General features: G+C 44.4%; 1 protein-coding gene across 10 annotated transcripts in view; it reads right to left on the reverse strand.

Annotated features, from left to right (window-relative positions):
• The window catches only part of NDST2 (N-deacetylase and N-sulfotransferase 2), a 142,141-nt gene that overhangs the window by 16,339 nt on the left and 100,002 nt on the right, over nucleotides 1–25,800 (reverse strand). For all 10 annotated transcript variants that reach the window (XM_065670630.1, XM_065670632.1, XM_065670628.1 and 7 more), the window contains 3 exons: nucleotides 8,597–9,993; nucleotides 770–857; nucleotides 425–579 (listed from right to left, as the gene is read on the reverse strand). In XM_065670630.1, the coding sequence (XP_065526702.1) occupies nucleotides 425–579; nucleotides 770–857; nucleotides 8,597–9,589 (1,236 nt within the window). In that variant the 5' untranslated portion in view covers nucleotides 9,590–9,993. The remainder of the gene's footprint in view (nucleotides 1–424; nucleotides 580–769; nucleotides 858–8,596; nucleotides 9,994–25,800) is intronic.

Genomic DNA, 25,800 nt, shown 5'->3' on the forward strand with positions numbered 1-25,800 from the left:
CACAGAGCATTTTATACAACCAACTAGGTGACTTCCTTACAAACCCACAGTGCATAAGGATGGAAACGGAAATGCTTTCTCACTGCCAGAGTCTGTAAATTAATTGGATTTGGATGGTAATGCTACAAGTTCACACCTCAGCAAACAACAGCCTTGGGATTTGCACCGTGGAATGTAGCGGAGCTGCCTGGGGCCATGCAGGTGCCAGGAAACATTCCCATTTCACAGGCAGGCACAGGAATGGTGTTTCTTGCCTGAAGACAGCAGGAGCTGCACACCAATTTCAATTTTCAGAACTGCCTTTCTTAAATGCAGCTGAGTTACCAGACCAGTATTTGTGTTCAGTGGGGCCTGAACTGCTGTCCCAGGAGAAGAATGTTTAAGGGTTAGTACTGTAAAGTAACTAAACTGCGATGCCCCTTACCACAGCAAACTGCTTGTTGAGCTTCATCTGCTCAGCCAGCACAGTGACGTTGTGGAAAAGATGAGGTTGCATGTGACTCCACATGTGAGGGAACCACCAGAACTCCTTCCTGTGTTTGAGCAGCATGTCATCCCCTTCATCTTCCTCATCTGTACCTACAGAAAGCAGAAAAAGTGCAAAACCAAAAGGCAGAAAAGGGGCTCTATGTTTCAAAGCAGTGTGGCCAATCCCCTGCAATGCTGAGTCCTCCCAACAGAGAATCATGCTCTCTCCAGTCTGGTACACATGCACATGGACACGGGGGCTGTATGCAGGCACTGGGACAAAGGGGTGCCAGGGGCTTACCTGTGTGGTAGAATTTCCCTGAGAAGCCCAGGTTGAAGGTGAAATTTGGGACTAAAGTTCTCAGCTTATTCTGGGTGCTCAGTAAAGCCTGTTTGAACGAAAGGAAAAAGAAATGCTCACATTCAGTTGCTCTGTAACATTTCTCTGTGCTTTGCTGGTGCCCAGTTCAGTCTGAAGAGGTATCACAGGGGATGGGGCTAAGGCATTGTTGTCTGTGGAGTGAAGCAGCGTAGCCAGGCATTCCACAAAGAGTCTCTGAAGTAGTCCTGCTGTACTAAATGATGCCACTTTAAAACCAGTCAGATGATGCTCTCTACTTCAATGTGAAGGACCCAAAGTGCCTGTGCTAAGGCAATGGAAAAATAAATCTCACTTCCAAGCAACAGATCCCTTACTCTTAAGATGTTCAACCTCAAGGCTCCCTTCACCTCCCATGCTGGCTGGGACATTACTATTGAACGTCTGCCCTTTCTCTGAGCCTTTGTGTTAATGAAAAGGAGGATGGGGCAGCACAAGGTGCACAGTCGAAGGAAGTCAATAGTGTCATGAACAGTAACTAAGTGATCCAAAGGGAGGGGGATTTATTTAGAGGAAGGGTGGATTTGCAGAACTACCTGTGAAAGGAGTCCTGCCACAGAGATATTCTTTTGTATCAGAAAAGTTTCCTGGATTCTGGAAATAGAACTTGAGGCAGCTGACATTCACAGTCATCACATCTCCTACAGGTTCTCTCCTGCTCGCTTTGTCTGCTTTAAATGCCCGAAGTAATTGCTCTAGCCAAAGGGAAGGAGCCTTGTGTCACAAACCCCAAGGTCCAGCAGTGAACAGAGCAAGAGACAGCTCTGGCAGAACAAAACCCCAGAGGCTCAGTATGTCCTAGACAAGTAAGACACAAACTAATTCCAGTCAAATCTCTTCTGCTGGAAAACAGTAAGAGAGAGCCCTAAAATGCACACTCTGCTGCTATCGGCGTGCTTCAGGAAATGTGTCACTGGTGCAGCTCCCATGGGAGGAGTTCTCAATCAAACAGGGACCTGGCAGGAGACAGGGATAGTCCTTGCCCAGGCAGTTATTTAGATGTTAATAGCTTTTCCAAGGAAGCAATGGATGAGCGGCTACACCAAGGTGAAGGTGATGACCTCTCAACAGCAGACTTGGGCTAGATGTGAACACACAAGCAACTTGGCACATAATACTGGGGAAAGTGCTTTCCAAACTGCGCAGAGGAGATGGGCAGATCTTTCTGCACCAGCTGCCCTTCCCCAGCCCCAAGAAGCACAAAAGCGCACTACAACACTGCTTTCACACAGCTCACACTCTATAGGCATTGTTTAGGAACACTGCTCCCTAGGTGGTGAAAGCACATTCAGAGACTCTCATTCTGTGGACCCCTGACACCCACCACTTAAGGACATCCTGACAAATCACTGCTGTTGCTAACATTTCAAACCAGTGCTGACTCCTGGGAGGGCAGAAGTTGAGCAGTATTCCCAAGGCAGGCAGACCATGACCTCTCCACACAGCAAGGTGTGAAGACCAGACAGATTATTTCTGCCGTGCTGCAGACAGGCTCAGTGCTCTGAGGGAACCAAGCTTTCAGACTTTTCCTTAGAGACACACTTAATGCCCGGTTCCCTCCTCCCCACATTCACACAACACTGACATCAAATGCAGCCTGGGACAAATGTCAAAGATCCCAGCTCTCCATAGCCATATGCCTACCACATCCATAGCCCAGGCCCCACCAAGAGCAGTATTTTGAGGAATGTATTGCATGACATCTCCAGAACCTACCATAAACATAAGCGAGTGTTTTTAAAAGGTGACATGCCAGCAGCACTGATGGCTGAAGCCTCCTTTGCTGCACAAGAGCCAGCATAGGCAGTGGGAGGTCACGTTCCCCTCGCGTAACTCTGTAAGGCGTAGGGGCTGATCAGAAGCATCAGGGAGCACAGACTTCAGAGCTGTGCATCTCTTTACAGAGAAGCATCTGTCTGCCCAGCTGGATGACAATATCACATCTCATCTGGGACCGCCACCTTGAACACATTGCCCAGTATCCTGGACAGGAAAGTACAACTTTTGTGTCTTGTCTCCAGAGCTGTCCCACACATCACCACTTCTCTGCTGCTCTGATAGGCACATCCAGTTCCCCAGGCCTGGGTAGGAAGGTGGAGGGAGGAAAGACAGCGGTTAAGAGGCTTAGCATTCCTCTGCACAGAGGGGGATTTAAAGCCTGGGTGGGGTTACCATGACAACACATCTGTCTGATGATAAATCCCAAAAAGCCCAGCAATCCTTTGTGTCTGGGGAGGCACCAGAGAAGAACCGTTGGGGTCCCAGGAATTCCAAGACTATGGAGTCCTGCCTTCCTGGTTGGTTTATTGCTAATCTTGTGCCAGCCCTCTGCTGATGCTGGATCCTTTTCACAGCCACATCCATAAGGTGGCATGGAATAGGTTTGAAGCAATGTCTTTCCCCTGCACAGGATAAAAGAGATTAAGGTGCCAAGGTAAAATATCTGGAAATCTATTTCACCATTATGTATTCACTGCTCCCTAGCACACTGGTTCAGAGGTGTATGAGCTGTAAAGCGAAACAACACAGATGTGGGAATAGGCCAGGAACATGACTCTTCTGCCTGTTCTGACACCTCTGCACCATCTTTCTTGTTTATAAAGTAGGATGAAGATGATAGTACTAATAATGTCTTACAGGTGACTCAAGTGGCATTTCATTTATATTCATAATGTACTCTGATATTTTATATTAAATGCCATCAAGAAATATAGAATAGACTATCCATTAACAGCTAGCCAGATGTAAACAGATCTTCATGTGGCTATTTGTGCACTGGTGAGGCTGCACCTTGAATACTGTGTTCAGTTCTGAGCCCCTCACTACAAGGGAGATGCTGAGGTGCTGGAGTGCATCTAGAGGAGAGCAACAAAGCTGGTGAAGGGTCTGAAGCACAAGTGTGATGAGGAATGGCTGAGGGAGCTGGGGTGTTTAGTCTGGAGAAGATAAGGCTTAGGGGGAACCTTTTACTCTCTACAGCTGCCTGAAAGGAGGATGGAGCGAGGTAGTTGCTGGCCTCTTCCCAAGTCATGAGTGATATGACAAGAGGTAATGGCTTCAAGCTGCACCAGGGCAGGTTTAGACTGGATATTAGGAGCAGTTTCTTCCCCAAAGGGTGGTCAGGCATTGGAACAGGCTGTGGAGGGAAGTGGTAGAGTCATTGTCCCTGGAAGTGTTCAAAAACCGTGTAGACAAAGCCTCTAGTGACATGGTTTAGTGGTGGACTTGGCAGTGCTGGGGTAACAGTTGGACTTGATGATCTGATCTTTTCCAACCTAGCTGATTTTATGATTCAAGACATTTTAGTTGTTCCCATGGTACGGGTCAGAGGGCTAGCATTTTAGCTACCCCCCATCTCTTAAAAGCAAGGTTTCTTCTCCCAGAAAACTGCCCCTCCAATCCCTCCAAATATTTCTGCTCTGTATTTTCTAACTTTCTTCCACCACAAAATCCTCCCCAGATGCAGCCAAGCACACTAGCTCGCCAGAAAGACCCCCTCCCCTGCTAAGCTCCTACTATAAGTTCTGCAAGGCTCGCCCCAGGAAGGAACAGATAGAGTCTCCCAAGAGATGCCCAGCACTGGCCACTTGAACTCATAAGCCACAGCACAGCCAGACCTGCTTCATACTTGCCACAGTCTGTCGGAGAACGTCTTCTGCAACTCACAACTCATTTCTGAAGGCCTTTAGTACTTACTGGGGACAGCCATGCCGCAAGAACAAGTGACAGATATCTACATTCCAACGCACATTTCTGAGCACAGTGTGAAAAAGACCTAAGCTTCAGGCTGATGTCCGATGCTTATCACTGTAAAAAAGGCTTTCTGATGATCTCAAATGATGATAATTACTTCTAAGCAAATGTTAGGGGAAAAGAAGTTTAAAATTGTGCACTTTGTTGCAACACATTAAAAGATCCCCAACTGTACAATCTCACTGATGGACCTGCAAAGACTTACAGACACTACAAGCTCTTAATGCTGTCCAGTGAAAGACAAAAACTCTCCCAATGGGGTTAAAATTCTAGGACCAAAGAAAAAATGGGGGGAAACCACAGCATTGTACCCTCTTCAGGTTGCTTCTTTAGGACCTAATCCCCTTCTAAGATTGGCATCGCAATAATACAGGGCTAAACCTTCATAAAATTGTGGTGTTTAGCTATGACATTTTTAACTTCCAAAAGCATTTGCAGAGATTTTAGCTGTTTCACACAAACCCTAAATGCTACCTCTCCTATCTCAGGTCCTTCTAAAAAGATGCAAAAGGAAGGGGGAAACAAGTTTGAGAGTCAGAGCTGGGAAGAGAGGATACCATGAGTCTAGGAAAAGTACATGGACAAATGCAGAGAAACAGATGATAAAAAATGGAGGAAAAAAGCAGACCGCATTGACAGCCTCATCTCAAACGCTCTTACAAAGCATACTAGGAACGTGCTGCAGAGACACCTTCTTCATAAGAGCTGCCCCTACGGACACAGGGCAGCACACTCGCAAGAGGATTTTCTGCAGTCTTCTCACCACCCAGCAGTAGCAGTGGCATAGTTCAAAACAGCACTGTCAAAAGAGAAAGCATTCATGGTACTGGTACTTCTACCTCTTACAATGTTAGAATCAGTGAGTTAGAAACTGCTGAGTATTTTCATTTCATGTAAGATCATTCTCTACAATTTAGAAAGGCAAGAGCAGGCTGACAGCCACCCTCATGAGATTCGCTCTCTTCTACCCTCACCATCCATAACCCAAAATGAAAGGACTGTCCTTGATCTGCACTTAGCTTTCTCTCAGACTTGCTAGCAAGAATTGCTCACTATTTATGCCCTTGTAGAGATTATCAGCAAAAGAGGCAAAACCTGATCTACTTAATCTTCTTTCCTTCTACCTAAGGACAAGCAGGAAGGATCATGAAAGCCAGATCCTTTTGCATTTGAAACGGCTCATCTTTGCTGGCCAGTTCCACTGAGGTTTGGTGAATTCCAAGGATTATGATTTTAGAAGAGACTGAATGTGGAATAATTGGGAAGAGAAGGGATTTTCTGAGATTTTTGTTTTGTTAATTACATGCAGCTCAAATCTCTGGTAAACTTTACAAAGGGAAAACATTTTCCTTGTTCAGCTTCCAACTGTTTCAATGCAATTGAGGATGGCAAGCCCCTGCTGCCGCCCTTCAGTAGAAACAGGAACTCAAGGGTTACCATCTTTAAAGTAAAACCAAGCACGATTCCTTTTTTGCCTTGTTAAAGAACAAAGCCATTCAAGTCTCCTTCAGGCATCACCAATAAAAACATTTCTCCTCTCATACAGGACATCTACTATGGATATGCGTTCTTTTAATAGTCATTTTGTTTGGAAGCTCTCTGAATGTGTACCTGCATACAGTGAACAGGCTCATCGGGACAGCAGAGTGAATTTTATACCTTCGCACAACATCCAATCTCCAAACCGCTACCCTCACCACTGTAATCTAACCTTTAAGATAAGGAGCTGCGTGTTAACAGCCCTGAGACGGAGCTTTCATATGAAAGGCCAAAGAAAATGCCAGCTGTTCTGCCACTATTATATTCCCTTCTCTCCCCACGGTGAGAGGCTATGAACAAATCCATGCAGTTATTTCTCGTTTTTAAAAGGTAAAAATTCATTACCCTCTCGTGGTTCTGCAATCAGAGAGCTTCCTTTAAATGGATAAATCTGGGTTTTATCTGCTTTGCCCGAGATTCTCTGCTTACTGATCACAGATTATTCCTCCATTTCACCCTGTTAAAACCCAAACAAAGCATCTTTGGAATTATTTTGTCTGGGTTTGTTTTTAACATCACTAGAGCACCCTTTGTTTCCAAGAGGCTTGGCCACCTATCTCCTGCGTTCTCACACGAGTCTGCAACCTGCACAAACGTTACACAAGTGAGAATCTCTGCTAATTTGGTGTAGAGGGTGCAGGGCCTGCTTAAGACCATGATGAGATTGTGATGCTTCAAAACAACAAATTCAGAACAGTACAGCACCTCAAATCACAGGGACACTGGGGTGAAATGATGAAAATTGTAGCACTTTCCTTAAATAGGTATTATATAAAAAATATATATTATTTCTATATCTGACTGCTTGGAAACACTTTTTATACATCTGTTTGCTCAGAGAGCTTTGGTCAAAGGTGCCTCTAAAGAATTATTAAAGCATGAAACAAGTAAAATAAATAATGGCATGCGATTACAGCTGCTTCAGGCATGCAGCTTCAAATGAACTGAAAAGATAAAGCTAGCTCTGAACAGAATGCATTCCCCCCAAGGTAAACCTGGGAAAACAGAATGTAAAATCTCAAAACCTGAAAAATGGAGATAAACTGAGATACGTCTTGCACGGATGCAAAAAACACATCGAAAAGGAGGTAAGACTCCTAAGTAAGGTGTAAGAGTGCTCTTGGAACATGTAACGGATGAGGTTTGGTTCATGTAAGGGGGCACATGTGTATAACAGTATTTTGTTTTATACCTTTGCCTCAAATGTTCTGTGCCCTCAGATGAAAGGTTATAGGGTGCTTCACTTTGAAGCTGTTTTGGAAACACACTAAGGCAGCTGCTGTCACAGGCTTACTGTCATCACGGCTGGTATCCAGGGAGCTCCAGCCAGGACCTATCTAAGGGCAAGTGCTAAATGGGAATCCAGAGAGAAAGGCCTGGAGCCTCATACTGTGGGAACAACCTCAGCAGACCTGGAGAAACAGACAACACACCTGCCTCAATGGCTACAAACCAGAACTGATGGGGAAGATACCAGTCAGTATCTGATGGGGAAGCTACAAGGCAAGTCCTTGGCTCCACGATGCAGCATATGTACACATATCACAGACTTAGAAGAACGCTTTATCACACACTTTCAAGGACTCAAAGAATTAGAAGGGGCACTTGGTTTCTTACCTTCTTCCTACTCGTTTACTCCTTTGCCTGTCTTGCTTCCCTCTCCTCCAGAAAATCTCTCTCTCTCTGTGCCTTTCCCATATCCTTTCCTAATAGGTCACTGTGTTACTCAAGGAACTGCCAAGGAAAGCAAACCATAAAGATGCCATCTCTCTTTCCCAATCATGAGGCCACAGAGATGGTTCTCATGAAAGCCTGGTGTGACCATGTTTCCCTGGTGAATTTTTGGGTATTTCCTGCTCCAGGATGGGGGTTGCTGGTGGAAGATATGAGAGCGGTGTAATAAAGGGTGAGAGAAAACCTTTCTTTTCCCAGTTTGGTTATGTCTTGAAAAGCTAGATGGCTAAAATACAGACTCCTGCAGTTTACACTCCAGGGACCAGCCAACAGCTTTGCAATGTTATATATACAGTTTATACACATCATAATAATCTAATACAGGTTTATATTCTATTACAATCTGCCTTTTCCTTTTGAAAAGTACAGTATACAGCTACAAATAGATTTGACAGAGAAAATCTGCATATGTCTGCTCCCTATGCTAAAGATGAGACAGAACAGACCACCATAGGCATCATCCTCCTAAATTCAGAGAGGCCAGCTACAGGTCCCAGCATGAAAAATGCTCCTTTTGAACCTGCAGAGCAGTTGAGAGCATCACATAGGATGCCTCAGCATCTGGCCTCAGAACTGGCCATTTGCAGGCCAGTTCTCTGTTTAAGATGAGAACAATTGCAGCAATCAAGTCTTGCACTCAAATTAAATGCAACCTTGCCTTTCCTGGCATACCACACACACTACGGAATGGCCTGGTGCCTGTAGTTATTCTAGGAACTTTACCTCTACATCCGACACTTTCATGCGAGTGCCCTCTTTTCCCACAAATATATCATCAATGTCAACGAGGATATAGCGATCAAGAGTGAGACAGAGGCGCTTGCCGGTCAAGTAGGCAATGGCATCCACAAAAATGAGTTTGTGCAGCCAAAAATTGAGGTTATTGCCGAAGAGAACCCGCTGGATCCCATCATGCAGACCCAGGTCCTGCACCACTGTGGCATGCAATGCTTTGTGGGTGGCCAGGTGAGGAATGGACTCCGAGGACTTCGTGCTGGCCAACAGCACCGGCTCATAGGTGCTGTGGTTTGACTGGAACACAGTCCAGTCATCACCAGGCAGGGGACCCTGCTCCACCTCGTTAGCCCGGGTGACGTAGAGCAAGGGAGCGCTAGGGTTGATGTGATAGTCCCGCAGCCCCAGGTTGGAATGTAGGAAAAGGGGGAAACCCTTGAGCTGTGCACTGAGCAGGCTGTTCTCATTGGCTTTGAAAAAGCCTATAATCCCCACTCCATACTCCACACAGTATTTGTCCAGCAGCTCTCGGTTCCAAGCATCTAGGTTCACATATTTAAGGATGTTCTCGTAGATAATAAGAGCGTAGCGTCCTCTGTCTTTGTCTGTCAGGGTGGGCATATCCCCTTTGCCAGGGGCGATCTCTGTCCTGTATTTAAACCGGCTAGATTCCAGGATGGCCACTATTTCCTGCCCCAGCTGGGAGTAAATGCTTTCCACAAAGACTAGCACCACAGGTTCTGTGCGTGAGGTGTCCACAGACTTCGTGAGCCTCCAGCTGGCTTGCGGTGGGATCAAGACGCGGTGCTGGCTGCTGCAGTCACTGAAGGGCAGGGGCGGTGGCTCCTTGATTTTGGGACTGTTAGTGACGTAGTAGGCCAGGATGCACATGGAGATGAGGCTGAAGGCGATGAGCAGCAGGATCAACCTGTGCAGCTCCAGCTGTCGCACATGCCGCACCACTTTCCACAGCTGAATCATGGTGAGGCGGGCTGCCCAGCCCCTCCTCACGCGCTGCACCCGCGGCGCTCCTGAGGTCTCCAGTGCCGCCGCGGCAGTACCCAGCAGCAGCTCGCAGAGAAGAAAGAGCAGCTGCGGAGAGAAACAAAGCGAAAGCAAACAGGTACAAGGCTAGACTCCCAGGGATCTGCCATTTATCTCACGTAACCATGGCCCTCAATTCCCATCGCTCTTTTGTGTGCTGCCTCCTGCTCCTCTCCTCTCACTCGGGAAAGTCTTTTGGAGGAGCGAGGTTTCCCTGAATCGTTTGGAACAGCAAATCAGTCTGTCATCCTGTGCACGAGCAGCCTCAGCTCAGCTTCCCAGGTGTCCCGTTTCTCTCCTAGCTGTTCTGCATTCACATGATGGCACCTTCTCTTTGCTTCCTGCAATTTAAAAAGAAAAAGTCAATTCTCAGTATGGACTGATGGTATTTAACAGGTTCGAGATTAAATGACAGCATCAGCAGACGCTAGGTGGGCAGCATCCCTCGCCTGCCAGCAGGCAGACGTGTTCCCTGGGAAGGGACACACACCTTTTGTGTGGGAGCTTGGCAGAGCCACCATCATGGCCTTTGGGAGAAAGGCCCTGACGGTGCACAGGCATGCAGCATTCACCTTGGGCGAGTCTCTCACGCTACAGCAAGCGGAGCCGCCATACCTGGCCTTCCCCACTCCTCTTTACACCATTGAACAGAAAACATGAACCCCTTTTCTTCTAGCCTCTATTTCAAAATTAGCAAGAGGAGGAAAGAGCCCTCACAGTCCCCATCTTGCCCCGTTCCAACACTAACAGTGATGTGTCCAAGTCCTTGCCAGCCACTTCCTAGGCCCTCAGGATACGCTGTGTCAAGCCCAGCAGGATGCCTCGAATTCCCAGGGAACTCCCACAGAATGCCCCACAGCTCCCAATTTCCATGATTCCCACCCCTCTCTACAAGGCCACCCCGCTCTTCCTGGGGATTCATGTTCTTCCATGGCTGTCAAAACATGGCTCTGGAGATACAATGTCCCTCAGACATTATGGCGCCAGGGGGCAAGGCTGCCCACACACCACACACCTGATTGCTGCCAATCCATTCGGTGGCAGTCGGACGGGAAACATCTCCTCAGACTTTCCTCACGTGCCTCTGAAGAGCATGAAGCCAGTTTCAAATCACCAACAGCACAACGTAAATTTGGGTTGGTCTCAAACACGCGAATGCGTCTTGTTACAAAGCTCCCTCACCTCCTGCTTTGTGTTTATGACAGCAGACTATTTCACCATATGCTGTTATTTTTCCAGGCTAAAATGCTCAACAAAGCCAACAAACACCAAACATAAACACCAGGGAAAGTAACTAAACTGCTCGTTGGTTTAAAAATAAAATGAAATCGCTGTGTAGTTCTTCTCTCCCTTACCACAAGGGTGACTCACCTATAGCAACAACACCATTAGTTGGGACACAGGCGGGGTTTTGGGGAGCACCTGCTGCCCGCCCCTCCCAGCACAATGCATGGACACCCTGAATGCCGGATGTTGCTCACCAAGTCAGACATGCTCCAAATGAGCTCTCTGCAAAAGTTAAACCCCCTTTTCTTCCTCTCACAGCCTTTCTCACTCATTCACCCACACTCCTGCAAACATGTGCTCCACCACACACGATCCCGCTAACCACCTGCTCAACTGGCACCACTTACAACACCAGGAGGCACAAGAGCAACAATAACAAAAAGCACTACCAAAACAGTTCCTCACCCTTTCTCCACTCCTCCCATTCTCGAGCCTTCCTGTGACTATCACTCCGACAAAACCAAGACTACGGGAGACTAGGCTGTCCATGAGTTTAAGACAGATATCGGGTTTTTATATAGTAAGGTCAGGGTTTTAACAACTAGCTCCACCAGAAAAGAAACTACTTGTGACCTGTGAGACAGATGCTAATTTTGCTCCACCAGAAGAGAAATGACTTGCGAGACAGATGCATATTTTGTAATGTGTATTACTAAACAGAAAAAAATCCTTCTGAGTCAGGGAAAATATCAGTTCACAGACGAGGCCAAAAGTCCCACTCGGAAGACTCCCACCAGGCTGGTTTCCAAACCGGTGCTGCAGCTTGAAGCAGAGACTTTATATGAAGAGAAGCAATATTGCTAGCTTTGTGACAGCAGATGTAAGAGAGTTGGAGTGCTTCTTACACAAGCCTTGCAATGGTCATTAAGTATTATCGCAAATAACTTCTATGCTATAAGCTCAGCAGAGCTTGGACTGGTTTACGTAGTGCACAAAGAAACCTTAGCCCCAGTGAGATCTTCAGAATAGCTGTAGACCATAAATGCACAGTATATGACAGAAACAATTTTCCCCTGGAGAAACTGAGGCACAGCAGCTCTTACTGAAGGTCACACTGCGAGGCAGAAGGTGAACTGAGGTTAAAAAACTGAAACAAACAAAAACCCCCAACAAACCAAACCTCTGTTCCCCAGACTCCAAACGGATCTAGTCTTCATTCCCAAATGGCCCTCTGTAATAACAGAGCTGGCTTTGGAAATCCATCAGTGACAATAAGCTGTGTTTTCTTCAACACGGGCAACCATCATCTTTCAGTTTTGTCTCTACACACAGTTAAATTTTTACTGGAAAAAGGACAAAGGAAAGAAGGGGAGAAATACTATGGGAAGATGTAAAAAACCCCAGAATTTAGATACTTTTTTCCTTCTTTAGTTACTGAAGTGACAGGTTTTGAATGCATGACTCTCTGGACTTAGTGCAGCATACAGCTTCTAATTCCAGTTTAAGTCAAGTCAAGTTTAGCTCCAGTGATACACTGGGACTGCCAGTGTATCAGCACAGTATCCCAAAACTTGTGTCACCTTTCAAAATCAACCAGGAAAACAACCTTTCCACCTCCACAATGAGCCTTCTGCATCCCTCTGACTCCGCAAGGAAGGCCCTGACGTCACCACCTTGTGTTTGGCACCAGAGCTCCAAAGTCACATTCAACTGCAGAAAGGCAGGAGCCAGTGGAAGAAAGAATTCAGCAGGGCAGAGAGAGGTTAGGTAGAAACATATAATAAATGCTATATCTCTTATTAATTCCCTGTAAGTTATGACATATATACGACTCCATGCATCCTAGCTACTATGAGAAGTGGTCTTCATTCTACTCCTACAGAGCAACTTCATTCAAAACACTCCACTCAGATTCCTTCATACTTGATTCTCACTGAGAAGACTGAGAATTGTGTCACTGTCTTCCCAACTAGCTCACATCCTTTTGCTTTTTAATCCCAATGGATGAAATAGAATAATTAGACCAATTTGGATTAAAAAAAAATCATTATCTCAAGAAGTATAGACAGAAGTTGGTTTTGTAGGAGAAAGCAATGTAAAGAGGGACTTACAAGCTCAGGAGCCCATGCAGTGCCTGTAAAAATTTCCAAGCAAGTGTTTCTGGGCTAGAATTTGTAATCTAAATACCACGGTAACAGTAAGAAAACTCAGAGTATGCTGACCTGTGTGAAAGCCTGGCAAAGTACTGTACTACTTTTACAACTCTTTACCCCCAAAACATCACTCACCTCTCCAACTTTATTTTTACTGTTGAACTGAATTGCAAAGAGCTGCAGCTTCACTTTCCCTGGTTATCAGTTTAAAGAGGAAAACCACAGGACAACTGGATTATTCTGCAGAATGAGGATGAAACCAGAGTTTAAGCTAGGCTGCCACACCTGCAGTGCCCAGCTGAGGAGCAAGAGGGAGAGGAACCCCCTTTGCTGGGCACTTCTGAATCACAGCAGTGTTTTGATAACAATGGCTCCATTCAAGCCTCTATCGAAGCTCTCAAACAAGCCCCCATTTGTTACATGGGTGAGCTCAAAACCCCAAATTTAAAAAAAAAAAAAAAAAGCCCTGTATCAGATTGCTGCTCAAGAATCTGTCAGCTCCGATCTCTTTAACAAGGCTTCACAGCCGGAGGGCATGCCAGCTGGCACCGCGTGCACTGAGCTCTTTGGGGACCACATCAGCTGGTTTAGGTTCAAATGAATTAAAAAAAGAAAGCAACAAAACAAATACAGCAGCCTAAATTTATATTACAAGGTGAGAGAACTGTCAGAAACCACCCGGACCCAACACACAAAGCTCAGAAAGTTCTATACTGCAAGGGGAGGGGGAATCCTACTGACAATTGTTCCCTCCTAAAAGAAAAGCAAAATACCTGTGTCCTCTTTTGAGATCTAACTCCTTGGAGTCTAACACCAAAAAACCAAACCGACCCAAAACTCAACCAACCAGATTTATAGGTAAATTAAGGACCATTCTGGATGCCTGCAGGACTGCCCGAGTGTGACTCGCAGGAGGCGGCAGTCACAATGCACAAGGATGAAGTGTTTCACCAGTGCAAGGGCGCAGGCTCAGCAGGCGCCCATCCTGCCAGAAAAGCATCGCTACATCAGAGAGCATCAGCTGCTAAGGTCAGCTATCTCACAAAGCACCAACGTTAAGACAAACGCTTTATAAAACTTAAGACGTTCTGTTTCCTAGTGATATACAGTGTTAATGCAAAACATAAACCGCCCTGTGAATTATCAGCTGCTAATCCACGTGGCAAATGATGTGATACGAAAGAAGATAACAATCAGAATCGTGTGCTTTTAATGTCTCACATCTCCAGATACTTCCAGTGCTTGGAAATTATTGTGGGGGATCAGTACAAACGTACCATCACTTAATCTAAACCAGTGACCAGAATATATGTTTTTGGGGCTGCTGGTACATTCATGCCAGGGCACATGGAAGATAATGGGTGTCATTTGACACCTTTATCAAGAACTTCCACCATACAAGGTCCTTCCTAGCTAAGCTACAGAAAGTCCTATCACCCTAAACCCCAGTGTCACGAGTACATTTCCACAGCCCTTTTTATTATTCATAATATAGCCCTCTTTCTGGAAGCACAGCAGCAGAATCTTGCCTTTGATCTTGCCTTTGTCCACAACAGCTCTAATTCAGAGGTCTTTCTTTGGCACTTCCTGCAAGACAGTTGCTGCCTTAGGCCCCAGGGGGGATTGCAGTAATTGAGTTACACAGTAATCAGAGAAGGAATCTGATTGATTTTTCCAACCCACTCCACGTTAATGGTGTCATCATGACACAAAATTCCTTTAATTGAGCTTTAATGTGAGTCACGTCAGGCCCTCCCTTGTCTATAGAGGTATCTGTATGCCAGGCCTCCAGGTACAGCCCCTCTCTTGTGAAGGTAGAGAACATGGCAAGTGTCAGCAGAGCACAGTGAGCCACACTGTGGCAAAAGAATCATTAGAACCTCAGGAGAATGAATGCTGGCTGTATTCTACATATTGGGTAAAACAGAATACTGGGAATCAGAGCCACACTGTAATGTAATTGCCAACCAAACTCATTTTTGCGGTCTGGGCATGTGTTTCAGCGAGCATGCACTGACAGTCCAATCTTGTGGTGAGAGCCCAATGCAGACAAAGCTCAGATCAAAGAGGCAAGAAACACTAATGGTGCCCATGCTGCTCTGACAGACAGGCTCACAGCCTCCAGCCAGAGCTGTGCTCTCTTCATGCAAGGGTAAGCCCCCGTTGGTGCAGACCTGTGGTACGCCAGGAAGCGGACAGCTGGCCAGCAGGCTCGAAACTTGTCAATGTGATTAAGAGAAGACCTGTGCAATGAGGTAATCATTTCATTATTTTAACCATTATCCCCAGACAGGTATGTAACCTCACACCTTCTGCAGGAGCAACTAACTGCAGCCCATGCTGAACACACCTGCATGAACTCCCTTCAGCCCAGCCTGGTGGAAACCCAACTGTAAGCTTGAATTTACCCTTGTGCCAGTGCAATGAAGTTTGAAGACACCATGAAGGGAGAGATCTTGGAGAAGACACCTTATGCTGCCAGGCCACCTCCCCAGGGGGCTGCAGAGGGATCCTAAGACTTCTGCAAGGTTCTTCCTGTTGGGATACATGACACATCCCTTCCACTGACAACCTAGTTTGCAGCAGATCTTTGTTCTCTTGCTCCTTTACAGCACAGAAAAAAAAGAAACAACAGCTTCAGTCCTGCCCATGCCAATGACAGAGGCATGGCCCAGCACTACCTGTTAGCAACATAAACCAATACTTTCCTCTGAAAACATAAAGGTCCTCCTTGTAAAAGCTTCCAGGAAATCTGTTTTTCAGTTCCCTGCCTTCTCCTTATCAACTGCTTAGGGTCAGTACTGCTGACCTGGCTCATTTTCAAAAGCAAGGGAATTTTCAACCTTTTACACTGAGGTATTCCCTCAAATGGAATGTCAACACCTCAAGTCCCCATGTGTTTCACTGTCTTGGCACTGGCCAATTTTGTGAAGGGAAAACAGCTGTTGTCTTGTTTTTCAGCCTGCCTAAAGATCAAATGTGCAAATCAGGAGAACCTGAAGAACTGTTAAAAAACCAAACCAAACAGAATTTTAGCCTTCATCAGTTGCTGATGTTACCTACTTAATAAAAATAATCAGTAGCTTGGCAGCCGCACACCTTTGCTGGAATGGAAAGGGCAGAGTACAAGTATTATGGCTCATAGAAGTCAGAGCTTTCCACCAGCTGAGCGGATGTAACTGCTTGGCGGGTGCACAGGTCTCTGTAATGCAACTGCTCATGTAAGAGAGAGAGAGAAGTTATCTCTTTCCTCAGAGATAACCAAAGGGGCAAACCCACTCCTTTTATTTCATGTGCTACTGAACTCCTAGGTATCAAGCTACCATAAGAACCGTACAGTTTCATTCTGGGCTTACCCTTTCTTCTGTTTTGTGCCTTTCCTGACACACAGGTCTATGCATGCTCTGACCCTAACCCTTTTCCCAAACCAGGTGATAATGTGAGACACAAGCTCCTTTCTGCAGCCAGCCACTTGGAGCTGTGGAACAGAGAACCAGAGTTAGTGCAGGTTAGGGCCTGCCATATAAGAGCACTCCAAGTTGCTCTTCTAATCCACTCAAGTGGGAAATGAGTAACTCAGTCACCCCGGATGGTGGGAACACACCACCTTCAGGCTCATCCTCACATGAGTAATCAACACGTACGTTCTATCATGGCAGAACATCTTCAACTCAGCTATAAGAACAGGAAATAAATGCAGTTCCTTCCACATTAGATATGAACAAGGGTCTAATTTCCATTCCCTCATGCACCCTGCTTATCACAATTCAGATAAAGGACCCTGCTGCAGAAGGCAAAATGTCTTCTCTGCTGTCTTCTCCTAAATTAATTAAATGAGGAAATACAGTCAATCTGTCACAAAAATAAGACAACCCAGTGTCAGAGTTGAAGTGCTTTCATATAGAAATGTACATTATGGAAGTTTATCTGTAATTGCTACGAAAGCAGCATAACCATTCCTCCTTTGAGCTGTACTTTAAGAATTTCACCTCAATTAGCAAGAGGCTGATGTTCTACATTCGACTGCTTCCTCCTGTCAGGTAATACATAGGAGGCAATCTTTTCCTATTTTACCTAGGAACATTATGACAGTAGGGAAGAGGTTTGATGCTGTTATACTGAAAGTTTGCCCAAAATGACACCAGAAGAAAGCTTTAAGTATGCTCCACCAAAGCACGAAACCTCAGGAAAGCTTTTGTGCTTATCTGTCCTTGTGTATCTGCACCAAGATTCACAGGGTCAGAATTTGCTGGGCCTGTAAAAGAACATGCTCCACAGCTGAGCACAGCAGCTCCCTCCTATTCATGAGACTTCCACCCAGTATAAAGCTACTAGTGTATTTCCCAGCCTTTGCAGTTTCTAATACCCAGTCCTCTAATACCTTGGTGCAATTGAAATAAGTCTCCTGGACTCAGAAAACAAAATATTCACGTTCTTTTCTGCCTTGACTATTGCGAAACAGTTTTTAACACAGCACTAACTCATTGCAGAAAATGGGGGTAAAAGTGATATAAGCAAGCTATAAATCTGGCCTGCAAAGGCAAAATGAGTAAAAACAAGCAAAGGCAATAGTAGATCGGGTGGAAAAGGCATGACTTGAGGTCTATGGAGATTACACTGGCTGACTAAGAAAGTGGTTTAGAGTCCTGGGTTTGCAAGGCAGAACAAATGCAAAGTTACTGCTCTCACTAAGCCTTCAGCCTTTAGGGCTACCTATGCAATGGAAATCATCATCTGATTTTTCACAAGCGTTATGGCAGAAGTAGATCTCCAGGGGGTACTCTGTGAGGAAGACTGTCAGGACCCCGAGTACACCACGAGCCCCTGAATGCCCTGACCAGCCCCCCACCTACCGACCTGCAAGCTGTTCCTGAGCTCAGGCCATGACCTGAATTCTGTTACAAGTATGCTCTGCCTTGCTGACCTGACTTTGGACCTGCCTGATAACACATCTGGTGATCACTGGACTCTAGGTTGAACCTGGAGGTTGTCACTGGCCACCTCTAGTTGTCCTGTTTGGGTATTGCTGTCTGTGCCAGAGGAGGAGGAAGGTGGATGGAGACCCCCCGCGAGGTAATTTTCAATGCATGAAGGATGTGTAAGTGCCAGCAGGATGGAGTCTGCTAGAGAAACAGGGTGATAAAGAGTTGCGGCTATTGTTAGACTTCCCTGTCTTAGTGTGGGTGGAATTATTTAATTCCCTCTCAAACCATCTGTGTTTGTAATTGTTACAAAATCAGAGCAACACAGGCAATACATACTTACTTCCACACCACAGTTTACACTATGCTATGTTCCCTACCATTTTTAAACAAGCATTTCAACACTGTACCTTCAGTTCCCCCTTGTAGAAACCTTGTTTTTAGACAATCAAGACAGAAAAAGAAAACTTGGTATTTCAAGAGACACACATCTCAAATACATTAATCCAATTTTAAACTGCACTGTAATTACATGCCACTAGTTCTTAGTCTTCCTCCCATTTTATAGACTTAATACTAAAGCAGGTGCTACATCCTCACATTTTGAATTAGTCAACTGATTATAAGTAGATTTTTTTTCTTCTATGAAGCTGCATCTTTAAAATACTCCTTCATGTCCAGGACCTCATTAACATCCTCACTAACAGCACAGACAAACTCAGGAACAAAAGCTGCCATATTTGCAATCAGATCTACCCTCTCATAAAACTGAAGTTTTGCCAGGAAAGCTCAAGAATTTTGATCAAAATGTGCATCTCCATTAGGGACTGCAGCTAAAGACAAAAAGGATCTCGATACTGAAAACTGCAAGGGGCCTGAATATGACTAACTCAGCTATCTTGGAGACTTTCTTCCAAAATTTATAGGTAGTAAAATTCCCAATAAAATGCATTCAACTGCTTAAAATCAGATTAATTTTCTATTATTAACATGGAAACTATTTACTTAAGTAAGAAATTGTTTTTTTCCACGAAGAAATGTAGTTTTAAGTCCACTTTTAGTTTCTGATAATGGAAAAACATATGCTCAACCTTCAAGTCAAAATGAATGGGGTTAGTCTGGTGTGCCATTTTGCAAGCCTGTATTAGCATTAATAGGATTAAAAGTTATGAAACTATTATTGTTTCAGACAACAGTAGGATACAAGGTCAGATATTATCAGAGGTGGGACTTAGTAGTACGCAGAACACTGTTTATTATTAATCAGTCTAAATAAATATGAAATAGTCTAAAGCAACATTAATATTTTCAGGGTTTCCTTTTCTTTCTTATTAAATCTTCAGTTGGTTCAAATAAGTGAACTGGAAACAGAAAATCCCAATAACATTTTTACAATAAAAATCAACGATCAGTTGGAATGGAAAGCACAGAATTGACCAAAAAGTGAAATTCCCTCCAGGCAGAAACATGCATCAGCCTGCAAGGCGAGGTGCTCAGTGGAGAAGAGAACTTGGTCTGGCCTGGTAGAAGGTATTCAGCCTATAAAATGCATTGCAAAAAACATGCTAACTTGATCCACCACTTGCATTCAACAACATAACCACTTACTGACACATAGTTCTACTAACATGGTGGGTCTTGCGCTTTTCTGCCGCGTTTTTGTGGTTAAGACTTGTTCCATAAACAAAATGCTTTATAGAAGGATTTTATAAATATAAAATGGATACAAAAATGCCTTATAAACAGTAAGCAGACACATCTCCATGCATGCCTCTGTGAGCTTGTCCATGCCAGGGAAGTAACAGCCGCAGCACCACAATTACCACTGTAGTGAAACTGCAATAACAGGAATATTTCTGAGCACCACCAGATTTGCCGAGTACCCTATGTTTTCCACCACCATTCCAGGCAAGCTGATAAAGAGCTGAACTTTGCCTATACAGACACCTAGCTGATGGCACTTGCTGTAATGCAGATGCTGATTTTCTACAGCCTAGCAATTACCTTAAGATAAAACATGGCTGCTCTTTAATAGCATACAGAAAATAGTGAAGTGAAAAATTCTGCACTCAGAACAGGAAGGGGAATCCATTACTAATCACTATAAAAAGAGCTAATGTAAACAATGCTCAACAAAATAGTGGCAAATATACTCCTGCCACATGTACTATCTCACATTAAGAAACATGATCCAGAACAAAAGATACAGGAAAGAAAGCATACAGAGAGACAATTAGTCAAGTAAACAACTTGGGAATGATTGCTGGAAGAAACAGGTTTGCAAGAGCAGAGAGAGGGAGGGAGGGAGGATTTGGCAGCAGAGACTGGGAGACTGTTCCAGGAATAGGAGGCAGCATGAAACAAAATGCAAAGCTGAGAGTAGGAGGAAGAGATAAAGGGAGGAGTGCACAGGGAGTCAGAGGGGAGTAGGAGAAAATGACAGCTCACATTGCTTAAGGAGGTAGAAACACAGTGCCTAAAGACAGAAGGTGCCTTAGACATTAGGTCTAGCTTGCCTACTTTTAATAAACATAGGTTCTTTAATAATGAAAAGAAGTAGGGTCTATAAAAGGCTTAACAGCTCATCTTCAAAGACGAGTTCCAATAGAAACACACTAGCAGGCTTATAGCTTATGTATTTAATGCTGACAGAGGAGGGCTCAGATTCTACAAGTCTGAAATTCACCATGTCTTGCAATATTCAGGACACACCACAGCATTATTTCCTCCACATCCTGACTAAAGCCACGGCTGATCTGGTTGTGAAAATCTAATACACTTGCAGTACTAAGTGCACTCATCCCTTCCCTTTGTCCAGAGTGAAGCATTTAGGAGCAAAAGGTAGCAAGGAGTGCACTGGACAGGAAAGCTGCTCAAACTGCATTCTTACAGCGCTTTCTGCCCTTTTAGTTGTAAACCATTTCCCATACAGATACAAAAGCAGCATTAGCTAGCTGACAGTATAGTTAACCTAAAGAATATACACAATAAAACATCATAAATGCTGACATTTCATCATTAATGCTGAAATCTCAAGTCCAAATGTGCTAATTGATCTCAGTGATGTAACAGATACTTTGTAGTTTTCAGATCACTTAACACTAAAATCTTGGAGACAGATGTGATGGGAGAGAAACAACCGCATTTAGAGCATTCAAATAATTCAAACTCGACTTTGCTGCAACACTATAACTAAATAATTAATGCTTTTTAGTAGCCCCAGATTAGAATAACACTATACTTCCAGACAAGATTTTTTCTTCTTTTTGTACTCAACACTGCTGTAAAGGGGAGAGAGCAGAGGCAGTCCAGATATTCAAACTCTTTCTTATCTTCTCCTTTGTAGCCAAAACACAAGCGTTAAATAATTTTTAGCTAGACAGCAACTTTGAAGAGCTACAATTATGTTACTAAAAAAGTACACTGTGATAAACATATTTTAAAATTTTAGACATTAAAGTTAAATACACATTAATTTTAACTCTTAATTATTTGGTCTACTTAACTCACGTAATTAATTTGGTAGCTGGAATATGAAGATTACAGCTCTTTGGAAGACATTCTCTTTTCTTAAACAACAGAGAAATGAAGCCTCTACTTGGACTGTAAAATTCAGTCTTCATTATGAACCTGAGCTAGCGTTTCTGCAATAATCTGAAACGCTTTGACTTTGTCCTCACCCTCCCGTGAAGCGCTAAGTGGCTTGCATAACATCTGTGATAGCAAGTGTTAATGGAAAGTGCATTCAAAGGACCTGCTGACATCTTGATACCTGTAGTAAGAATCCTACCCCTGTGCTTTTACACTTATTTTTGCCCATATTCCCCTTTATTTTCCCAATCGATTTATTTGGTACAACCAGGAAGCACCACAAGGCAGCTGCCAGCCACTGGGTGCAACCCAGCCTCCTCTGCACACTCCAGGCACTGGCTTTGCTGCATGACTCCCCTCTCAGCTGAGGGGTGGCACAGGAGAATGTGGAAATCCACTGGTTCCCTGCACCCCGGCCAGGAGAGCAGACCCGCACATCCTCCTCCACGGCCACACAGCACTGACAGTTTGACAAATGCATTGGTCATTCCAGCTCCAGGAAACCCACCAACGTGGCTCTCAGCTTCAACTCCTGGTGTCCCTCTCCTCAGTGGGGCAGTCCCTAGGCAGAAGTGCCAACAGGTAACTCTACCCAAGTAGTGCCAAGGAGCCTGTGTAGGGGTTACCAACCCATACGCAACCCTCATTCAGGTACCTCCAGAGTTAAGACAGGGTGGCTGTTTTCCAACTCATTCCTGCACACGAGCTGAGGACCCAATTTTGTCCTCTCATCTAGATACCAATTTTCCAGAACATTCAGAGAGGAAGACTTCACAACTAAGACACAAGCACGGGCTCCATGTTCAGGAAACCAACACAGGGATATTTCAATGGCCTTTTTGTCTTCCTTCTCTCTTTGTACAGTTACAGAAGGGGAAGAAGGAAAAGCAGCACTATCATGGCAGGTGAAACAGGGTGAGACATTAAAATCTTCAACTTCCCCTTTGTTCACTGGTCCACAAGATCAGAAATACGTTCAAAGACCATCTTTGAGACAGTGAGAGCTCTTCATCTACCTTCTGGGAGGGAGCTAGACATCACCCTAAAAGCTAGGGAATTTGAGAATAAGTGTTGTAACTTGATGTGGTTACACATTTAGCAAACCCCATCTGTTAAATGAAAATCATGTTACACAAAGACACTGAGCACTGATGCCTCAAGAGCACTTTCTGAACTTAGCAGAACGGACTGATACATGACATTACATGGATGAAACACAAACTTCAGAACAGTGATAAGGGTGGAACTGCCACCACTCGTTGCTCTCCTGCAAACACTCCAGAGAATGAGATCGAGGACAGACAGAAGGTGCAAAATCCTCTGGAGCTGTCAATTAGCAGGACTGTAACTCAGCTTCGTTTGCTGCCACACAGAGGTTGCTCCATGCAAGGGGTGAAAATTCTGTTCCCCTCCAATGCATTTGCCAAGCCCTCACCCATTTCTTTTTCTTCGCTGCTGGTATTTGCATCAAACAGAGGAACCATGCTCCTTCAGCAAGGGCCACCTCAGAGGTTAAACTACTAGTCATGGCATTTAATTTATATGGAAGGGGGAAGAGAGTGAATTTATTTTAGGTCAAATTGCTTATAAGAAGAATAACCTTGGACTCCGCAAGTGCTAGGAATACAAATAAGATGAGGTATTTGAGTCCTCCACTCTTTTTAGAGATCCACTTTCCTTCATGATTCTAAACAGACTAACGTCAACCAACCAATTCAATGTATGCAGGCTGAGCCACTGTCTTATATCCTACCCCTAACTGCCTTGAGACACCTTAACTTCTATTGCCACTGCTTACAGAAATCCAAACCAGAACAACTGTACGTGTATCAGTGGGAGACACTAGAGGTCTGCATTATGTGCTCTCCCACATTCTCCACCACTCTGCCCCCAAAAAAAGCTTTACACAGATACACTCCACACTCAGATTTTCAGTAGAAAAATGATTACTTACGCTGAAATGAAGCACACAATATGGAGTGGTCACGAAGCACCACAGAAAGGCTGAAAAGCTGCAGCACACTAAAGCAGAGAGAGATGAACTTCTCCATTTGCTATTTTTTAGTTCCAAAAAGGAGGGTCTCTGCAAAACCTCAGCTCACATATGGGGGTATAAAAAAAGCAAGATTACGCTTCCTCTGTTGTACAATACCTCACTTTACAACCTTTTGTTCAGAAGAAGGCATCACACTGGATTGAAAGCAGCTTTTGAAATGGTAAGCAACAAAACCAGATCCCTTTGAGGAATATTTTGCATTAAAGATAGCTTCAAATTTGCAGTGAAACATTCCAGCACCAGCCATATTCTGAGAACAATGTGTGCTCTCTCTTTGCAAGCCCCTGGGCCTGGCTTGCTAGCTCTATAGTGAGTTTGTTATTGCCCTAAGGGAGTATTAGATAATGAAGAGCTCTGAGTTTTCCTTTCGCTTCATGCCTGGGCTCATCCTAATGTGTGTAAGTAGGCTTAGTTTGCAGACTTTCCTTCTCAACCTCTTCCCCCTCCTATTTTCCAGCAACCCAGCAACATTTTTTATAAATGAACACTACAAATTGCCTCTCTTGAAAGACGCTTATTGAATCCATCACCTTCTTCACAGCATTTCAGAGACTAAAATAGGTTCCCAGCTTTCAAATACACCTGAGTGCTTTTACTGCACTTTGTGTCTCCGTTATGAAGCATCAGGGAACAGGCACCCCACAGAGTGATAACTACTCAAGTACCTGCTCCAGTCCAGCTCTGCTCTACAGGTGGCACTTCATGCTCCTAGAAGCAAACTTCAGCAGGACCCAGGTATGTGGAATGAATAATGACAATGGAGACACATCTATACACACTGGAATGGTAACACCAGGCTGAACGGGAGCTCGTGCAAGCAGACCTTAGCTGTGGTTTCAGGCAAACAGCTACATCCACTCACGAAATGCCTCTGACATGCTGTAACATTCTACTGAGCACCTAAAATGGTTATTTCATTATGAAGGAGCGCAGTGGGATTAATGACTTTTTCTTCTTATATTTCATCTAAGGTGAACAGACCTTATAAATCATTTTTGGATAGTTTAAAACCATGGAGACGGTTTTCATTTAAAGATAATTTGTGGGGTTTATAGCAATTTCTTTCAAATCTTCAAAGCAGAAAAGGCACATAGGAGGTTGCCTGGCAATTCCAGTGGTGAGGCAAGATCCAAGATTCCTGGCGTTAGCAGCTGCTCAACCTTCGACAGGACAGCTCTCTGCTGGCTAAACACTCCTGTCAACATACACCTTTTCATTATCTCTTTGGGATTCTGGAACTGAATGGCCTATGGAAAGGCCAGATCATAACACCATATGTAGAAAATGTCACTGCAATTTTAGCTCACCTAAAACACATGACATCACTTTAGCAGAGACCACCACCCTTCCTCACTGTTGAGCTGAAGCTGGGAGAGCAGAGAAGGAGGGCAAAGAAGGGAATTTCAGCTTGTGTCTCCTCTTCCATATGGCCACACTGAAGAGAGGTTTTAGACAGCAGGAGCCATGTCTACAGAGTTACTTGCAAAGAAACCATCTGACTACACTCATTACTGTTACTGCAAGAGAGTATGAGGGAAAAAAAACAAAGACCCATAAAAGAAGAGCCCTTATGAGAAGTTTCTGGTCTGTGCTTCAGGCCAAGCTCTTGCTTCTTGCATCTGCAGTGTTCAGCTAAATTGCAGACCCATTCATACTATCGGCATGAACTTGGCTGGTTAATTAAAAAAACATTTTTAAACGCCTAAATTCTGTTCAACGTGACTTGATCAGGAGAATGGCAGCTACCTCTCAGCTTGAGGATCAAGACATTTCTTAACAACTAGAAAATCCTTGGTGTTCCAAGCGAATCTCATTTACCAAGGAACTAAAAAATGGAAATCAAACATATCGTTAACCAAAGGGTCGTCTTCTACTAGTTTGTGGTGAAAGGAAAAAGAATATATATAAACATTTCCATTTCTAAGCTTTCAAGTTGCTGCACATTAAGTTAGCACAACTAGCTCTGCTCCTGAGATGCAAATGAGAATTCAGATTGCTGTGTGACAAATCACGAGAAAATCTGGTTGCATTAGTCCTCAGGGAACACAGAAGACATCACATGATATTTAGAGTGTTTGATATCTGTAGTCACTCTAATCTTTACAACAATTTCATCAGTTACCGATATTACTGGTATCTGTTCATCTTCCAGTCATGTACCCAAGACATAAAGTAACGATGAAGGGTCAAGGGAGTATC

The sequence above is a fragment of the Lathamus discolor genome, chromosome 3 (genome assembly GCF_037157495.1).
Source record: "Lathamus discolor isolate bLatDis1 chromosome 3, bLatDis1.hap1, whole genome shotgun sequence".
Lineage (NCBI taxonomy): Eukaryota > Metazoa > Chordata > Aves > Psittaciformes > Psittacidae > Lathamus > Lathamus discolor.